Raw genomic sequence first — 15,868 nt, 5'->3', positions numbered from 1 at the left:
TCACATAAAACCTATAATTTATTCATTTTCAGTAAAATTTTGACATAGTAAAACGCAGCTTTAAAAAAGACGTATGACCTCAGCTGTCGGTTGGGGAGGGGGGACAATGGGAGACGTATTGCTTTGTGGCTGACATTTTCATTTAGAACTGATAAATAATAACAACATACCAAACATAAGCATATATTTACACATCAACAATATTACAGTATCACAAAGCCTTAAACGTGTATGTCCTCTCTTGCTTTGTGAACTTTGTGTTTTTTTTGTTTCATCATGCAAACAGATTCTGAACAACATTGATATAAAAAATAATAATAAAAAAAAACAAAACCTCACAACATGACCTATCAGCGGCTGACAAAAAGAAATACAGCCCCCTGTTGGTCTGTCCTCGTCGTTCAGCAGTTGACAGCAGAAGGCAGAAGTGAGCAACTCCTCTGCTGCCCCCAAATGGCCACGAAACACAACAAAAAGTGCTTCTGAATTCCCCTTCTCGCCAGAGTGCACCTCCACACTGTCGAGCCTCCGAGCGTGGCACAGAAGCCAAGACACTGCGTCACCGTAAATAAACAACGTATTTCAATAAACAACCAACGGAACAATTATTCTGCTCTTTGAACACGGCGAGCAGAGGTGCCTGTCTGGGGTTTGCATGAACACCACGTACAGCTTAATAGTAAAAAAAAAAAAAAAAATGGCCACAAGGCCTTTGTCTCACGTTCGCACACACAATTAGGCCATGGCTCCGATTTATCCACCCTAGCAGTCAAGGGATCACTCATTTGGTTTCACCAAATGCACATTTGAAATGCACAAGGAATTTGAAAGATACCAAGTGACACAGAGGCTGCAAATACAAATGAATGGACTTTGCAAACACGTTGTTGCTTCTTTTGTTCCACTGGTACACTGTCACTTAGTAAAAGTAGCAGCGTTGGTTAATTTCTGCAAACTTTAGGCAAATACAGTTGAGTTGGATGACTTTATAATCCTTTTGCCACTTGTGCTGCTGTTACAGTATAATAAACCTTTAACCAAGTGTTAAGTAGCTGACATGAAGGTTAACATGCACCCATAACTGTCTAAAATTGATGTTTTCTCAGGCTATACTTATCAGACATCATTTACTTGGGACTTCTTTAGCATGTTTAGCTTGACTTTAATTATGAACCACATGAAGTCCAACATTTAAAGGGTCCATGAAGCTTCCAGTTGGGATTGATTGGATTAAAGAACATCGGAGTTTGTTGGCGGCAACAATGGACTAAAACATCTTTCAAAAAGACTCAAACAGCAAACTTTTTAATGCAGTGAGAAGCTGCTCATAACACAAAATACAGACTCTTCAACTTGACATATTCTTTCTTACCACTGGCACTAAAACAAGTTTGGGAAATTCTGATTTACTGTTGTCCGTGTGATTCTTTATGATCTGTAGAAGACAGTGACTCTGAAAGTTTGTGTTGAGATGAACACTGGTGACATCACCTCCATTATATTGCACTTAATCCCCAATCTAAGCCTTACAACAATAAAAAATCAAAATAAAATATGTAGCGCATGCACAATTGTGTGACATTTAGGAATATCACAGCTGAAATGTACCAGTGATGTGACTGGTGAAGAAATGAGAGACGCAGGGCAAGAACGAACAGAAGACAAACACGAATAAGATCTGCCAAACACGGTTTCTTAACTTAATTTGTATGCATCATTATTACTATCAAAGTTCTGGAGGATTCTCTTCTTCCAAAGCTGCATTTCTGTCCTAGTGTGAGCCAACGTTAGGGAGTCCCACTGGTCCTTCAGTGATGTGAATAACAAATAAATGCCTCTTTCATGTTATGGCTGTTAAACAGGCACATGTTGCGAACGATGGGGAACTTTATAAATAATAGTAAGTAGAAAACCTGCCGTGTCATCATCCTATTAAGGAGGACGTCTGTTTCCTTGTGCTTCCATTATTCTGTCCGCGCCCTGTGTTAATTCTCACAGTTTACATGAGACCACTTCTGAGGGAAATGATCTTTTCAGTCAGAAAGAACCATTGGCGTCCTTGAGAACATGATACAGTGGAACAAAGCTGTTCTGTTGTGCAGTGCTTTGAAAACACAGGGGCTGTGTGTTTCCATAGCAACCTGACATTTGATACAATTACGCGCTCTGAACTCGGTCAATCATAATGTCAGAAAGCATCTCTGTTAGGCGTCAGATCGGCTTTCCGTGATCGAGGATGAGATGTCATACCAGGGCTCATTCCGCAAAATCTAATTCTCTGATTCCTAAACAAAGCAAGAGCTCTCTGGCACAGCTGCCCTGCAACACTCAACATAACATTTGGCGTGTTTAGGTCCATAGTATGCACAATGACAAATAATCAGTATCTGTTCACACTAAGACATCATAGAGAAGGGTGGATGAGGAGTGTTTGGCTAAAAGTCAACAAGGACTGTCCAACATGTAGTTTACAAATGTAATACACACATAACAAGTCAATACCTCCTCGACTCTCTGTCTCGGTTTGGCAAATCTCCGTCTCTCTGAACAGATTCTGTTCGTGGAATAAATTCACAGGGTGTGTGTGGTTTAGAAATCCTTTACAAGCGCATTATCAGTGTCAGAAAGCCTTTACAGAGCAGAGCACACCTGATAGTCCATCTGACACCACTGCCGGTCGTTTGATCTTGTTGCGGTGTGTGTGCGAGTGTGTGACAGTTTGCCCTGCTGAGCATCCTCCGTGTCACACATGCTGGCATTTCCAGCGCACTGTGTCCAGTGCGTTTGAGAGTGCACGTGACTCGGTGTGGTCAGGCTCGCGGTTCCAGTTTGTGTGACAGTTCGAAAAGCGTCTGCTGATTGTCGATGATGTGCAGGCAGTGAACGCTTGCCCTCACCTCCGCGCTGTCCGCCCCAATCACCTCGTTGCCTGGGAGACCGACACAAAATGCACGCTTGAGTCAAGCAGAAGTATTTTCTGGTGGATCAAGTAACACTGACATTCACTTATATTTGACAAAAAGACACGGTGAGGCCATATAAAGACAATAATAGACTGTCTGGAAATGGTTGCTTAGAAACTGTGAGAGAACAAGGAGTCAGCTGACACTGGTGCAGGAGTAGTGCACAAACCCAACTGCAGATGGCGATACAATCCTCACAATGAATATATCCTAACAGTGCAGTTTTCCCAAAAAGCTTGGGTACATCTCACCAACAAATCTTTACTCATTTGCACAGTAATTACATTGCTCAAAACATTTTCTACAAACAGACCCACACAAAGGATCCCCTGCAAATACAGGCCTATATGAACTAGGACGTGCTGTATGAGTGTGTGAGTGAATGGGTGAATGTGGCATGTAGTGTGAAAGCGCTTCTAGTGCTCAGCGAGAGTAGAAAAGCTCTAGTACAGTCCATTTACCATTCGTGTCAACATTTGGCCCTGCCATTGAAAAGCTAAGATTAATGACATATTCCACAGTCGTGGGATCTAAAATGATTTGTCTGTTTTGCTTACCTGTCATTCTACCACCTCTTTATTCTTCCCAGCTGTTGAACCTGTTATTTTCCTTGTTGCCAGATCTAAAATCATGGCTCTAAAACTGGTGGTACGCAGAAGATATTGAAAATTTAGCGAACTGCTTACGGATTTAAAAAGCTAGAAAATGTGCCATTTGCAGTGTCCAGTTGTTATTCCTGATGTTCTTACCTCGTTGTTTGTGTATGTTGTCGGGGAAGGACTTCGACAGAAAGCTTTTTTTTGTCTTTTGAAGTCAGTGATCAATCGCCGTACCAAGAGAGACATTTTTCTGAAGTGCTACATAGTGTAAAAACTTTCAGAACCACTGATCTAAGAAATGTACCAAAAAAACGACGGAGCAAAAAACAACAAAGCCTTTGTAACCTAAAAATAAGAGGACTCACCGAGTTGGTCGCTTTGGCAGTGGCGAATCATTCTCACGGTGTCTGCAATCATGTGCTGTCAGTTTAAGAAAAGAAGAGTTACATCAGTGGGATGCTAGAATGCCAAGATCTTATATTTGAACAAAACCAAGCCTTTCTTCTATTCAAAATTAAGAAACAAAACAAAACATTGTCACAGATAAAGGGTTTAAGGCACACACTCAAAACACTGAGAGACATTGAGAAATGGACCTCACCAGCTTCTCAAAGTTGACCAGGTTGTCATGGAAGGTCTTATTTCCCTCATGAATAAAAGTTATATCTAAAAACCAGTAGAAAGGCATATCAAGGCTTCATACAGTGCCGTATTTTAGGCGAGTGTCTTTGTTTGAGCACGAACGAGCGCGCGGTCGTGTAGAAAATACCTTTTAGGAGAAGAGGCATGAATGGAATCTTGGGAGGTTTCATTCTCTTGAAGGCCTCTCTGTAGGCTTTATGGTTCAGAGACGGATCCTGGAAAGAGGCGGGAGGAGAGAAAGAGAGAAAAACCTGAGTAGAAGAAAAGACTTGGAGAAGGGGAGATTTAAGGATTTGACTGTCAAATCGTAAGAGGAGCACATTTCAAGCTCTGCACGTATCCCTGCTTTGTCTGTTCTCACCGTGATGAGCTCCAACTCTGAAAAAAGCTTCTTGAACTTCCCTGGACATTTCTGAAAAGAGGAGGATATTTGGTCAGAAGTGGACTGAAAATATGAAGAAAAAAAAAAAAAAAGGAACCGCAACACACATTCTTACCTCCCACGTTTGGTTGAGTCGACTGACAGCAGCTGTGTTGAGACCCATGATGATGGCGAATGCAGAGTTCAGATTTCTTTGGGCTTTACAGCTTCATGCGACACAAAGCAAAATAAGGAAAAACATTTGATTCAATTTGAGAAAAATCTTGATATATCATCTACTAATTTATTTCTGCTGATGTTGTGTGTAAGTTCTTACTGAGCTGCGATCTTGATGAACTTCTTGAGCAGCTGCACTCTCTTGTTGAGCGATACACACATGAGCACCTCGGACATGACCCACTGCTGGACCTCGTTACAACGCTGGAGCAGGACAGAGAGCGCCGCTGTGTGGCCAGAGCCAGGAGCACGGCTGAGGGTGTAGTACACCAGCTCCTGCTGCATGTGGAGAGAGGGATAGGTGTGTGTCACATCCAAAATCCATCACAAAATTCAGTTCTGGCCATAACTCTACATCCTCTCATCATGATCATCATGACCAGATGTATGTTTAGAGGACTAAGGATGAGGCATAAAACCCAAGAGCAATGTAGCAACTGTTAAGCATGGCGGTGGAATCATCATGCCACCAATGAAATGAACAGAATCTCACAAGGTGGATAACAGGGAAGATAAAATACTTAGAGAAAAATATAATCTCATCCAATTCAGGGTAGAAAAAAGAGCTGTTCAATAAAAAAAAACGTGTTGATGTGGAGCGTACATCAACTTTAGACTTTGAAATTTCTTCTTCATGTACCTAAAAATCATTTAAAATCATTCATTAATCTTTCTTTTTTTTTGCATTCATGACTTTTAAAATCTAGATTTCCTTATAAAAAAAAGCATGTTCATATTGTTAATGTAACCATGTAAGAAGCTCTATTTGTCCCTATTTAGCTCTTCAGCTTAGGCGTTTGCATCTTTAATACTTTCATTCCTGCATTACTTTAAAGGATATGAAATCATTGCAAAGTATAGACACACAACATATTATTGTGTACCTCGTGGATGGATTTGAACAGGCTCCAGTCCAGGTGTGTGAGGGCCGCTGCCACGTCCCAGGTGTTGATGCCTAAGAGTCGGACTGGTCTCCTGCTTAATTCAGCACTGTCTGTCAACGGAGGCTGCACAGAAAAAACAAAAGAAAACAAAAAAAATAGTTTAGATGTGCACAAAAATCCTGTTGCTGCACAAAGACACTGTCTATTTACAGGACCTGGGTAATCTCTAACTGAGCAAAGTAATATTTTACCTTGTGTATAATAAAAATGAGACAATGAGACTGGAAGGCTTTAGTTAAAATACAACATTCAAACAAAACAACACAGCATAAAGCTTTAAGTTTCAATGCTTTCTACCGACAAGCTGGACTGAAATCTATGAACGGAAGTCGATTCATTCAATTAGGTTGTTCTGTTCAAATCAACACACTTTTATATAAAACACCGCTTTGCATTCCTTAGTAGGGCAACTAACATTAAGCGAGCTGTTGAAATTCCTCAAAACAGGCCTGGATATTTTAACAAACCTATTATTTGGACAACTGATTTTTCAAAAAGCTCTTAGGGGAACGATAAACTGGTCAGAATCGGCAGCATAATATGCCCGATATCGCAAAGTTTAAGTCCCATTACAGCTGAGCTCCGCTGTGAAAAACACGCCATGGCAGAACAACACAACATCCAGCTTGTGTCCATGGCATCCATCACTACTAATGATAGATGGAGAAAGATTTAATGTTATAGAGTGCTGGAAACACAAATATAACAGGGCATTTACATACCAGGATTTCAGTGAGATCCCTGCGACAGGCCACGAGCTTCCCCTGTGGGGTCAGGGACTCTGAATACACACAGTCGCTGGGCTGCAACACCCTCCGCTCTGAAAAGACGAGTGAGTGGGGAACAGGAGAGAGAAGAAAAAAAGAACATTTTGAGCCAGGGATCATGAGCAGTGACTTTCAACCAGAGCGACTTCTACTCCAGTTTGCATTTCAGAGGCATCCAGGTTCATTACAACATGTTGAGCTGTGTGCATCAATTTCTCTGTGTACCTCCGGTGTGAGACACCACAGCGAGCACCATGTCTTCCTCTGCTCTGTCCATCTTCATACCCACAATCCGCAGTAGTTCGTGGGCCTCCAGCGCGGGGTGTGTGTGGACGCTCAGATAGGAGTCAGCGCTTACGTACAAGCAGCAAATCACTGAAAAATAAAGAAAAATGTAAATCTTCACCTTAAATGAATAAAAAAAAAAAAAAAAAAAAGAAAAAGCACGGTGTACTGAGGAGATTTAGATGCCGACACATTGCTAACGTGCGTAATTGCGTGCGGCTTTGAACGAGGTGTTGTTTATGTGTGTGCATGTGTTCGTGTCCGTTCCTCACCCTCTCTGGTCTCTGTGTGAGGGCCGCGGAGCTGCAAACAGTTTTCCTTCAAACTCATCTGCTGATACATTTGTTTGCTCTGACAGAGAGAACACAGGAGAAACATGGAGATTTAAACTACTTTCCTTAACATGCACCGGACACTGTTTGCCTACGACAGCATCTGTGATAGCTACATTAGTTGTGCTCTCCCAAAGCTCAAAGTTTGTGTCACTTTTTTAATGATGTGAAACTGCATCTCTGTCTTACCTTCTGGCTGGGAGGGCAGTCATCCACTGTACTGCAATAGATAAGACACAACAGTGAGAAGGGATTCAGCTCTTCAAAATATTACAAACAGGCACACAAGGCTACACTCTTTGTAGCCAGACAGGAGCACTTACTGTCTGCGACGCAGAAGCTTCTGAAACTCTTTCAGGTCTTTCTCCAGTGTGGGGAACTCATACAGATCTTCTAAGACACACCTGTAAAGGGTCTGACAGAAAGTAAAAAGCAGAGGTGATTAACATTCTCTGAGCGGGCAGAGCATTAAAGCGTGCGGAGCGTCCCACAAACTCTTGTCTGGCTCCTGTCAGCTCTTTGTGACCAATTACTAAGCAGCGTGTGTTCACAGAAGTCGTCCAAATAATGCTTTACTCCAGTTAGCGTTCTTAAAGAAGTGAATCAAAATGATCAGCAGGTCAATTTGGATTTACTATTCGATGAATCAACTAGTTGTTGGAGCTTTAAGTGTTGCTACTTTTCATTAACATTGTTGCATTTGTCATGGAAAAATGAAAAGAAATACAAGATGAGGAGTAATACAACTGGTAAGAACACAGTGGCTCATTTACTGACCATCATCGAATGTTAGCCACGATAAATAGGATGATAACATTTGGGACTGTACTTAATTCGGAGACTAACACACTCTGTAGCATCTGTGTGTGCTCATGTGTACTGAAGAACATTAGAAACCAGTGTGAAAAATCAGGAGTTTGTAACAATAAGAACTTGCTAAGACAAACACACACACACACCTCATTATTGCTTTCATTGACCCGCTGTAGTTTCATTTTCCTATTCCCCTCTCATCCATCTGTTACTAGGCAACTATCACCTGGGTTACGCACTCCATATGAGATTATACCCTTGCCAACCCTACCACTTTGGTTCCCATGGCAACCTGCCACCGAGCAACGGGGGCTGTCAGGTTACGGAGGGCCAATGATTGCTGACTTGTTTGTTTGCGTTTGAGTGTGTGGATTTCTTCAGGTCCGATCGTCCTGTGTGTTTGTGCTTTCTTCTTTTTCGGTGACACACATCCTAAACATCTGAGTGAGTCCAACGCAGATACGGCAGGAACACGATGGACACTAAGAAGATCTATGGTGAACCACGCTACAGTGACGTGACTTCAAAATATTCACATGGGTTTCAATTACCTCCATGTCTTACATAGCTTCTGTGTTTCATGCATAAAATAAGTGGCAGAGTGTTATTATCTTGCTCATTTGACTTAGTTGTTATAGTTAATTTGTTATCCTTCTCACAGATCAACATACAATCACATATTATGGTTTTTCTCCACATTCGTCATATGACATGCCGTAAAAGTGCCAGTTTGTTGTCTTTATGTCAAAGGGATCATATAAAACATTGACAAGGCTCCCATGGAGAAGAAAGCTGACACACACTTCAGTTTAACATGACACCCAGCAAACAGTAAGCTCAGAAAATACACACACATAGACCTTTGAGCTCACTGTGAGTATATCAAATGCCTGGTGGCCAGTCATGTAGAAAATCTGAGTCCACTGATCATCTTCTGATGAGAGGATCAAACCCATGACAGTTAGGAAAATATATATAAATACTTATTGGTGGTGGTGAGGAGGGTTACTTCTGCCATACCTTCATGAAGCTCCTGACGTGCTCCTCTTCTTTGAGGAAGTCCTTATAAAGCCTGCTCCAGTGGGAGACCAGCTGCAGCACCTTGCGCTTCCTGAAGAGGGCGTCTTTGCCCTCCTCCTGGCCCCTGCAGCGTGCACTGCTATAGGTAACTGTGGTCAAGGAGACGACTAAGGACATTCTGGAGTCTAAAAAGATATGAGCGTATGATAATGATTGTGCTTGAATGCATGTCGTAAGGATATTGTCCCAGCAGCGCCTGACAAAGGTCATGAGTCGACATGAACACCAGGTAGGTCACAAGGAAATCGTCCAGCAGCATTTCTGAAACACAGAACACGTCGCAAATCAAAATGGTGACAAAATGGTCCAAGTGAGGATTTACTAAGGAAGTGTTGGAAATTTTCACCCTCTGTCTCTCATTTCCTCAGTCGAGATGGTGAACTAAGGAACTCTAATCTTGATTATTATAAATGCCCTTTGAAAACAACCTTTTTGATGTTACCGTGATGTTAGCATAATGTTAACGTGATGCAACCCAACCATTATCCATCATTGACACAACTCGTGGATGCAAATAATAATCTTGAAGTGAAAGAGACCAATCATTAAAACCAAATCTTTCCCAAAAACTCCCATTTATCACTTTTCATCTTTTAGCATGTTGTTTAGCATGTTGTTGCAGGGATAAATACAGCAAAACACCTGTTTGAAACAGAAGGCATTCTGCGTATTAATCCACTGCACAGAAAATTAATATCTTCACACAACCCCCATTTAATTAACACATCACTTTTCAGAGACAAAAGCTAAACTTGAGCATACACCAAAATACGTCCATCACAGCCAGGGTGGAGTATAGCAGGCTGATGCGCAAGTGAGTTAGAAGTGTGTGTATGTAGAGCGTGTGTGACACCGAGCAGGTGATCACACAAATATAAACAGCACTCGTGGCAGATGGGTAATGAGCCATTGTTGGTGGTGTGATGGAGCGTGTGTCTGTGTTGCCAAACTCTTTCCTTGGGAAAATGTGTGACCCAAATATGACTCTGTGAGGCAGAGAGCAAAGAAATCAATTATAGAACACTGAGCAAAAGCCTCGTCGTTAATATTTGATGAGCTGTCTTCTCTTTATAAATAAAAACACAACTTTCTTGAGAAATGTTTTTAGGCAAGTCTGACTGAGCTCGTCATTCTTTTTCCCCCTTTTCTTTGCCCTCTTTCACAACCAACTATCAGGCTTTTTCCTGCTTCGTATACCGTTTTTTGCTCACTCCCTCCCAACTGTCCATGCCCCCCCCCCCCATTCCCTACAGTCTCCTTTTTCATTTTCTCCTTCTTGAAGATTACATTTCCCCCCGCTACTTCTCCACTCCTACGCTCTCTCTCTCTCTCTCTGTCTCTCTCTCTCTCAGCTCTCTGTGATGATAAATATCCATTTTTTCATCTTCAACATATGCCCCCTGCGTTTGCCCGCTGGCACGCACAAAGTCAAACACATACACTCGTAGATGCCGCAGCGCGCACACATCCACACACGCAGAGCACCCTGATGAATAACTCATTCAGTTCTGACCTTGGGGACTTTATCTCTTGTGAGAGAGACAGGGGAAAAAAAAACGAGAAAACGTGTGTCTGCTCAACTAATCGCGCTAATCTGCGGCTGTGTTTTTTCCCCCTTTGTTGTGTGTTTTAAGTGTACGAGGAGAGGGAGTTTTGGAGTAATCGCTCTCTCTCCATGGAAGCATGTTTGAGCATGTTCAACATGCTGTAGAGCTAAACCCACTAAAACGATGCTCGGCACCACCCCTGAGGGCCAGCGCGCACACACACACACAGATGCGTGTTACACAAAGTAAGTACATGCTTCCTATGGACGTCGACTGAAATAAACAATGCAGAGTTTATGTGCCAAACGTGCACATAGACTCTGCATCCATACTCCTGCCACTTCCAGTGCTCTCTTCCACTCTTCAGTGAATAAATATCAGGCAGGCTTCCTTGACAAAGACCATCTCAGTTCTCTCCCACATTCATCTCTTCCTCTTTCTTCCTTTGCTTCCTGCAAATCAGTGAGATGGCTCCCTGTGGACCGCTGGGAGCTGCTGGTGCTGAGGTCGGACTTGATGCATAAAGGCGCCTTGTGTTAAAATGGCAAGAGTAGTTTTATCAAATAAAAGTACAATCCTAGTGGAGATGTGCCCCATTATAGAGCTGAAATCATTTTAAAGAAAAAAGAAAGCACCTTTTCCTTATCACATACATATAACAGTGTGACAGATTGCACACTGTTCCAGTCATTTCTGGCTGTGAATTGCTGACGCTCTTATTCATTTTTAACCTATATCAGCTTTATAGCTTAGTTTAAAACAGCAGTCAATTATTTGAGAGTGATTTTATTTTTCTATTTGTGAATATACGTCATCATAGTATATATTTAAGAATGAGCTTGAGTCAATTTCATTCTCTTGTGAAACACCTTGAGCTCCATATCAGTGGAAAAGTATAAATAAAGCTGAAGTAGGAAATGTTTGCAAAAATGTTTGAAATCCTCTACTGTAAGTGTGGTTTGTGTACTTCCAACGCTGCTGTAAAACAACTGACAAATTATATTCTTGTAATGTAAGTACTGCACTATCAAAGTACCCAGTAAATACAAGGTAGGCTTCAGCATCGTAAAATTGAGACAACACTACAGCAATCACCTGCAGAAGAAATGCCTAGAGCAGCCCGAGGCAGTCATTTCACACTCATTAGAGCATCTAACCTCTTAAATGTTACTCATATTTACAGGCAATGACACGGCTGAGTGACTGCACCTGGATGTGGTGTGAGGCGCTGACACATGCCGCCACAATCGCACTCAGAGGGCCACACTAAGGGAAGTGCATACCACCCAGGTCTGAGGCCACTTCGGGGAATCTAAAACAGAAAGCTGGGCTGTGTTGCAACTTGCGCAGCATTGAAAATTAAATTCCTTTGAATAAGGTGCGGTCCTGTGTTCATTTGTAAAGATACCAGTGGACTTCGGCAGCTTTATTTAAATGAAAAGCACTTTTAAACTTAATATTAATTTAAAAACAAAACATTTTGGACGAAAATTTTGCTTTACTCTTGCTTTACACTCATCTTCATATCTATGTAGGTCTTTTTATGTAGACCACGCCACATTTCGTGTACACTCGCCCTCTCAGAAGTGTCTGTGTGCACGTTGCCTACAAAAACCGGTGTGTTCGCGTGTGCGTCTTCAACCTTACCGCTTTCCCTGCTCTCTGGTGCCCCTCGTTGGTCATCCAGTCGCAGGTCACTTAGCAGATGCTCCAAGATCTTGAGCGGCGTTCCCGACACCACCACGTACCTGCAAGAGGAAGAGTTGCAACAGTCTTCCTCACTAGGGCGAGACCACGGAGTGCAGCGACCTCCGTCCCTCCATTCTCTCTCCTCCTCTTCCTCCTCCACATTGTCGTCATCAATGTAGCGAAAATGGGGAACATCAAAAGTACAGGAGTCTGAATTCCTACCATCTTCATCCTCACTGTTTTCCTCATCATCGTCTTCATCACTATCGTCATCTATATCATCCTCTGCCACAGCAAGTGTAGCTTGCTCAGAGGTCATCTTCATATCTGAACACCGGCATTAGCTCTTTCCTAAGCTTTGCATACCCAGGAAGGGTGTTCCTCTGTGGGATATGCTGCCTTGCTGTCTGCCCCTGTCAGCTACCAGCTCTAGAGACTAAGACTCCCTCTGACAGCTCCTACAGTGGCACTGTGTATGAACTGATTGCTACTGAAGATGCTGTAAATTGCATGTGCATGCACACACCCCCACTTAACCTGCCTGTCACTGACACTCCCTGCTTTGTGCCTCAGGTCTTGGCAGACACAGACTAAAGTATACACAGACAGCTCTGTAAAGGTACAGTCTGCAACCCTAAACACACAAACTTGTGTGTTGAAAGAGTCTTGGTGTTATTTTCCCCCCTTTCAGCTGAAAACAAAAAGCCATTCTGTCCTGCTGCTCCTTGCCAGAGGCTAGAGCATACATTATCCCAGACACAAACACATATAATGCTAGCAACACGACCAATGTTGTATGTGTGCATTCAAGAGTGCGGTTGCAACTCGAGAACCCAAAGTAAAAACAGATAAAGAGAAGGCGTACTATGTTTATCTTATTGTTGTGACTGTCAGTTTGGAGGATTATTATAGTTCTAAAGGAGGAGGGACTGACCTCTTGTTGCAGTCCTCCTCTCTGGACCCGCCCCCTGACGATGTAGGTGAGGGCCGGTCCGAGGGAGACGTCACCGATGATGTCACCCTCTGCAACACCAATACGTCTCGTCCTCTCTCCTTGAGACAAACCCTCCCCACTGCTTCCTGAAAGGAAAAAAATAGAGCGACGAGTCACAAAGTGAAGCAAGGACAAAACTGCTTGGAGGCTAAAAGTGGTGAGGTTATCGCATGCTTTATTTCAGTCAAGACAGGCGACAAAATAAGCACGATTCAAACCACGTGACTACTCTAAATACAGCACTTCCTTTTCCTACCGTCTGCACTTTATTTGTACACTCTTGTACAGACTGTACACACTTGGATCACTTCATATCCACTTTAACCATTCACTTGCACACATTGCAGTCCGATTCTAGCAACGGGCAGGGCTGTGTGGAGTGCTGGAAAGCAAAAAAGCCAGATGTGTTTGATTAAGAAAGCTTTGCAATTGCACTCTTTGGTCCACAACATAACACTGAAAAGTTACTATGCAGCTACACAGACACAAGAGCTTATTTGCCATGTTTACTGGATCATACCAGAAAAAAAGAAGAAAAAGTATGACAAAATGTGAAAAATAACTATCATCATCAGATACCCCATTCACGTAGATTCAGTCTCATGGGATCAAAATTTAGCATTTCCTGTCTTTAAAGGGCATGGTGTTGTGTTATAAAATACAGTGAGCACAACTCAGACTGTGGGCGGACTCTTGAAATGATTTTCTTGCAATAAAAACAACAAACATGGCAGCAACCTGATGCTTGACTGTGACGCACATACACATTTGCTGTGACAGTCCAGTGTCACGGGAGCAGAGTTTTAGATGAATGAAGGACGACAATAAGAAACAGCCTGAGGAAAGGACAAGAGAAAGGGAGAAAAAAAGAGAGGCAGATCAAAGGCAGAGGGAGCAGAGATGAAGCAGCACGTCTCTCCACCAGCTGCTCGCTGCGGTTTTATGTCTGAGCCCGAGCGCCGAAGCAGCAATCACAACCACCACACAAAGCTTCTTCATACAGGGCTGCTTCTGTTGAGTTTGATCATATCGTTGTGCTGAGTGCGAAGGGTGCTGAAAGTGCAAACAATGCACTTATCAAGAACTGTAGTCGCAATATTGACAATCTAGATTTTTAATGAGCGCTCAAACACCTGTTTTAGACCCAAAAACAAGTCAACGCGAGGAAGACGCTGGCACGCAAACACACAAACAAATGCACACACACACGCTTTGTGATTGTCTGATTGTGAGAGACAGCAGGTGGGATACGGCTCAGGTCAGACAAAACAATATGCCTCCGGTGCTCTTTGTGTTTGCAGTTATGTCCTGATGACTCATTCTACCAGAGTCAGATACAGATGTTCAGCAGCCAGAACCTCCCCCTCAGGGGCAATGCTGACATTTTTCTTTTTACAACTGAGAGCCATTCCAGCTCATTCTCGCTTATGTAAATAATGTCACATCTAAAAGAGTACAGTACACACAAGCTACATGCTAGCTGTATCGATACAATGCATAATATACCACTTCCCCAAGAAGGTTTGAAGCATGTTTGTAAAAAGAAAAACAAACAGACACACGTAGTGTGGAAATAAAAACACATCCAAATGAATAAGGTGACAGTTTGAGCTTTATGTCATACTGGTTTTAAAAGTTCAGAGAGCTTATGGGATGAAGGACCTGCAGTAACGCTTCTTCTTGTATCGAGGTTGAGGCCGTCTGCTACTGAACGCGCTGCTCAGGGCCCTCCTAGTGTCATGTTATCCATGATGGATTTAGCTAAGCTAAAATCCATCATGCTAAAATCCTCCTTTCTCCCACTTCCTCTGTGGAGTCCAGCATCAGTCCAAGACCAAGCTGGCCCGTCTGGCCAACTCTTTCAGTCTATCCCTGTCCTTCACAAAGCTTCCACCGCCATGTCAAAGAAGCTCCGTAACAGTGTCCTGCACACTCCTAAGTCCTCACTCTCTACAAACAGAAGAAGTAGGGAACTTTGGTCCTTCTTGTACACACAAACTATTCAGATTCTGAGTAACGCACAGTCGCTGATTTAACCCATCTGGGGCATCAACACTTTACTCAGCTGCTCTACAGGAGAGCATGCACACCAACGGCCCATTTGAGGAGAACATGTACGACAAAGTGATCAATTTCAGTTCTTAAAGCAACACGCTGAAATTAAACTTCCACAAAGTTATTCACACCACTTTTGAACCAAAGGATAAGCACTGCATAGCGGCAGCCGACTTAAAGGGCTGTGACACCCTGTTCAATTAATCACACTCTGGGCTGGCACCAAGACCACACCCAGCAGTGCTGCTGTGATATCAAGATAATACATTTGCTAAGTGGTTTAAAGGAGACATGCAATTAGACCGCGGCATCTACGGTTCAAGTAGCAGCCAGCTTTATCACAAATGGCCCTGCTCCATCAGAGCCGACCTTTCCTGTCTCTTTACACAATCAAGATTTTATTAGCAGGAAAAACAATTCAGAAATAAAGTGAAAAAATAAAAAAACGAGAGATGTTATGTAACCAAGACCAACCGCTGTTAAAAGCAGAGGAAACTGTGTTGTGCTTCTGACACAGTAACAATCTGTCGACCTTCCCGTGAACGCTCACACTCTTTCTA

The 15,868-nt window shown here is 42.7% G+C and overlaps 1 protein-coding gene across 1 annotated transcript in view; it reads right to left on the bottom strand.

Moving 5' to 3' along the window:
- The window catches only part of rapgef5a (Rap guanine nucleotide exchange factor (GEF) 5a), a 39,671-nt gene continuing 23,803 nt past the window's right edge, over positions 1–15,868 (bottom strand). Inside the window, exons 10-26 of the mRNA XM_072369941.1 lie at positions 13,194–13,339; positions 12,218–12,318; positions 9,206–9,284; positions 8,964–9,108; positions 7,454–7,545; positions 7,320–7,350; positions 7,071–7,149; positions 6,739–6,888; positions 6,469–6,566; positions 5,687–5,809; positions 4,903–5,081; positions 4,702–4,792; positions 4,566–4,616; positions 4,332–4,419; positions 4,164–4,228; positions 3,928–3,982; positions 1–2,929 (exon numbers count right to left, since the gene is read on the bottom strand). Coding sequence (XP_072226042.1) covers positions 2,811–2,929; positions 3,928–3,982; positions 4,164–4,228; positions 4,332–4,419; positions 4,566–4,616; positions 4,702–4,792; positions 4,903–5,081; positions 5,687–5,809; positions 6,469–6,566; positions 6,739–6,888; positions 7,071–7,149; positions 7,320–7,350; positions 7,454–7,545; positions 8,964–9,108; positions 9,206–9,284; positions 12,218–12,318; positions 13,194–13,339 — 1,692 coding nt within the window. The 3' untranslated portion in view covers positions 1–2,810. The remainder of the gene's footprint in view (positions 2,930–3,927; positions 3,983–4,163; positions 4,229–4,331; positions 4,420–4,565; positions 4,617–4,701; positions 4,793–4,902; positions 5,082–5,686; positions 5,810–6,468; positions 6,567–6,738; positions 6,889–7,070; positions 7,150–7,319; positions 7,351–7,453; positions 7,546–8,963; positions 9,109–9,205; positions 9,285–12,217; positions 12,319–13,193; positions 13,340–15,868) is intronic.

The sequence above is a fragment of the Leuresthes tenuis genome, unplaced genomic scaffold (genome assembly GCF_036924035.1).
Source record: "Leuresthes tenuis unplaced genomic scaffold, fLeuTen1.0.hap1 SCAF_18, whole genome shotgun sequence".
Classification (NCBI taxonomy): Eukaryota; Metazoa; Chordata; class Actinopteri; order Atheriniformes; family Atherinopsidae; genus Leuresthes; species Leuresthes tenuis.
Note: the sequence above shows the minus strand (reverse complement) of the source record. Positions and strands in the feature narration are given on the sequence as shown.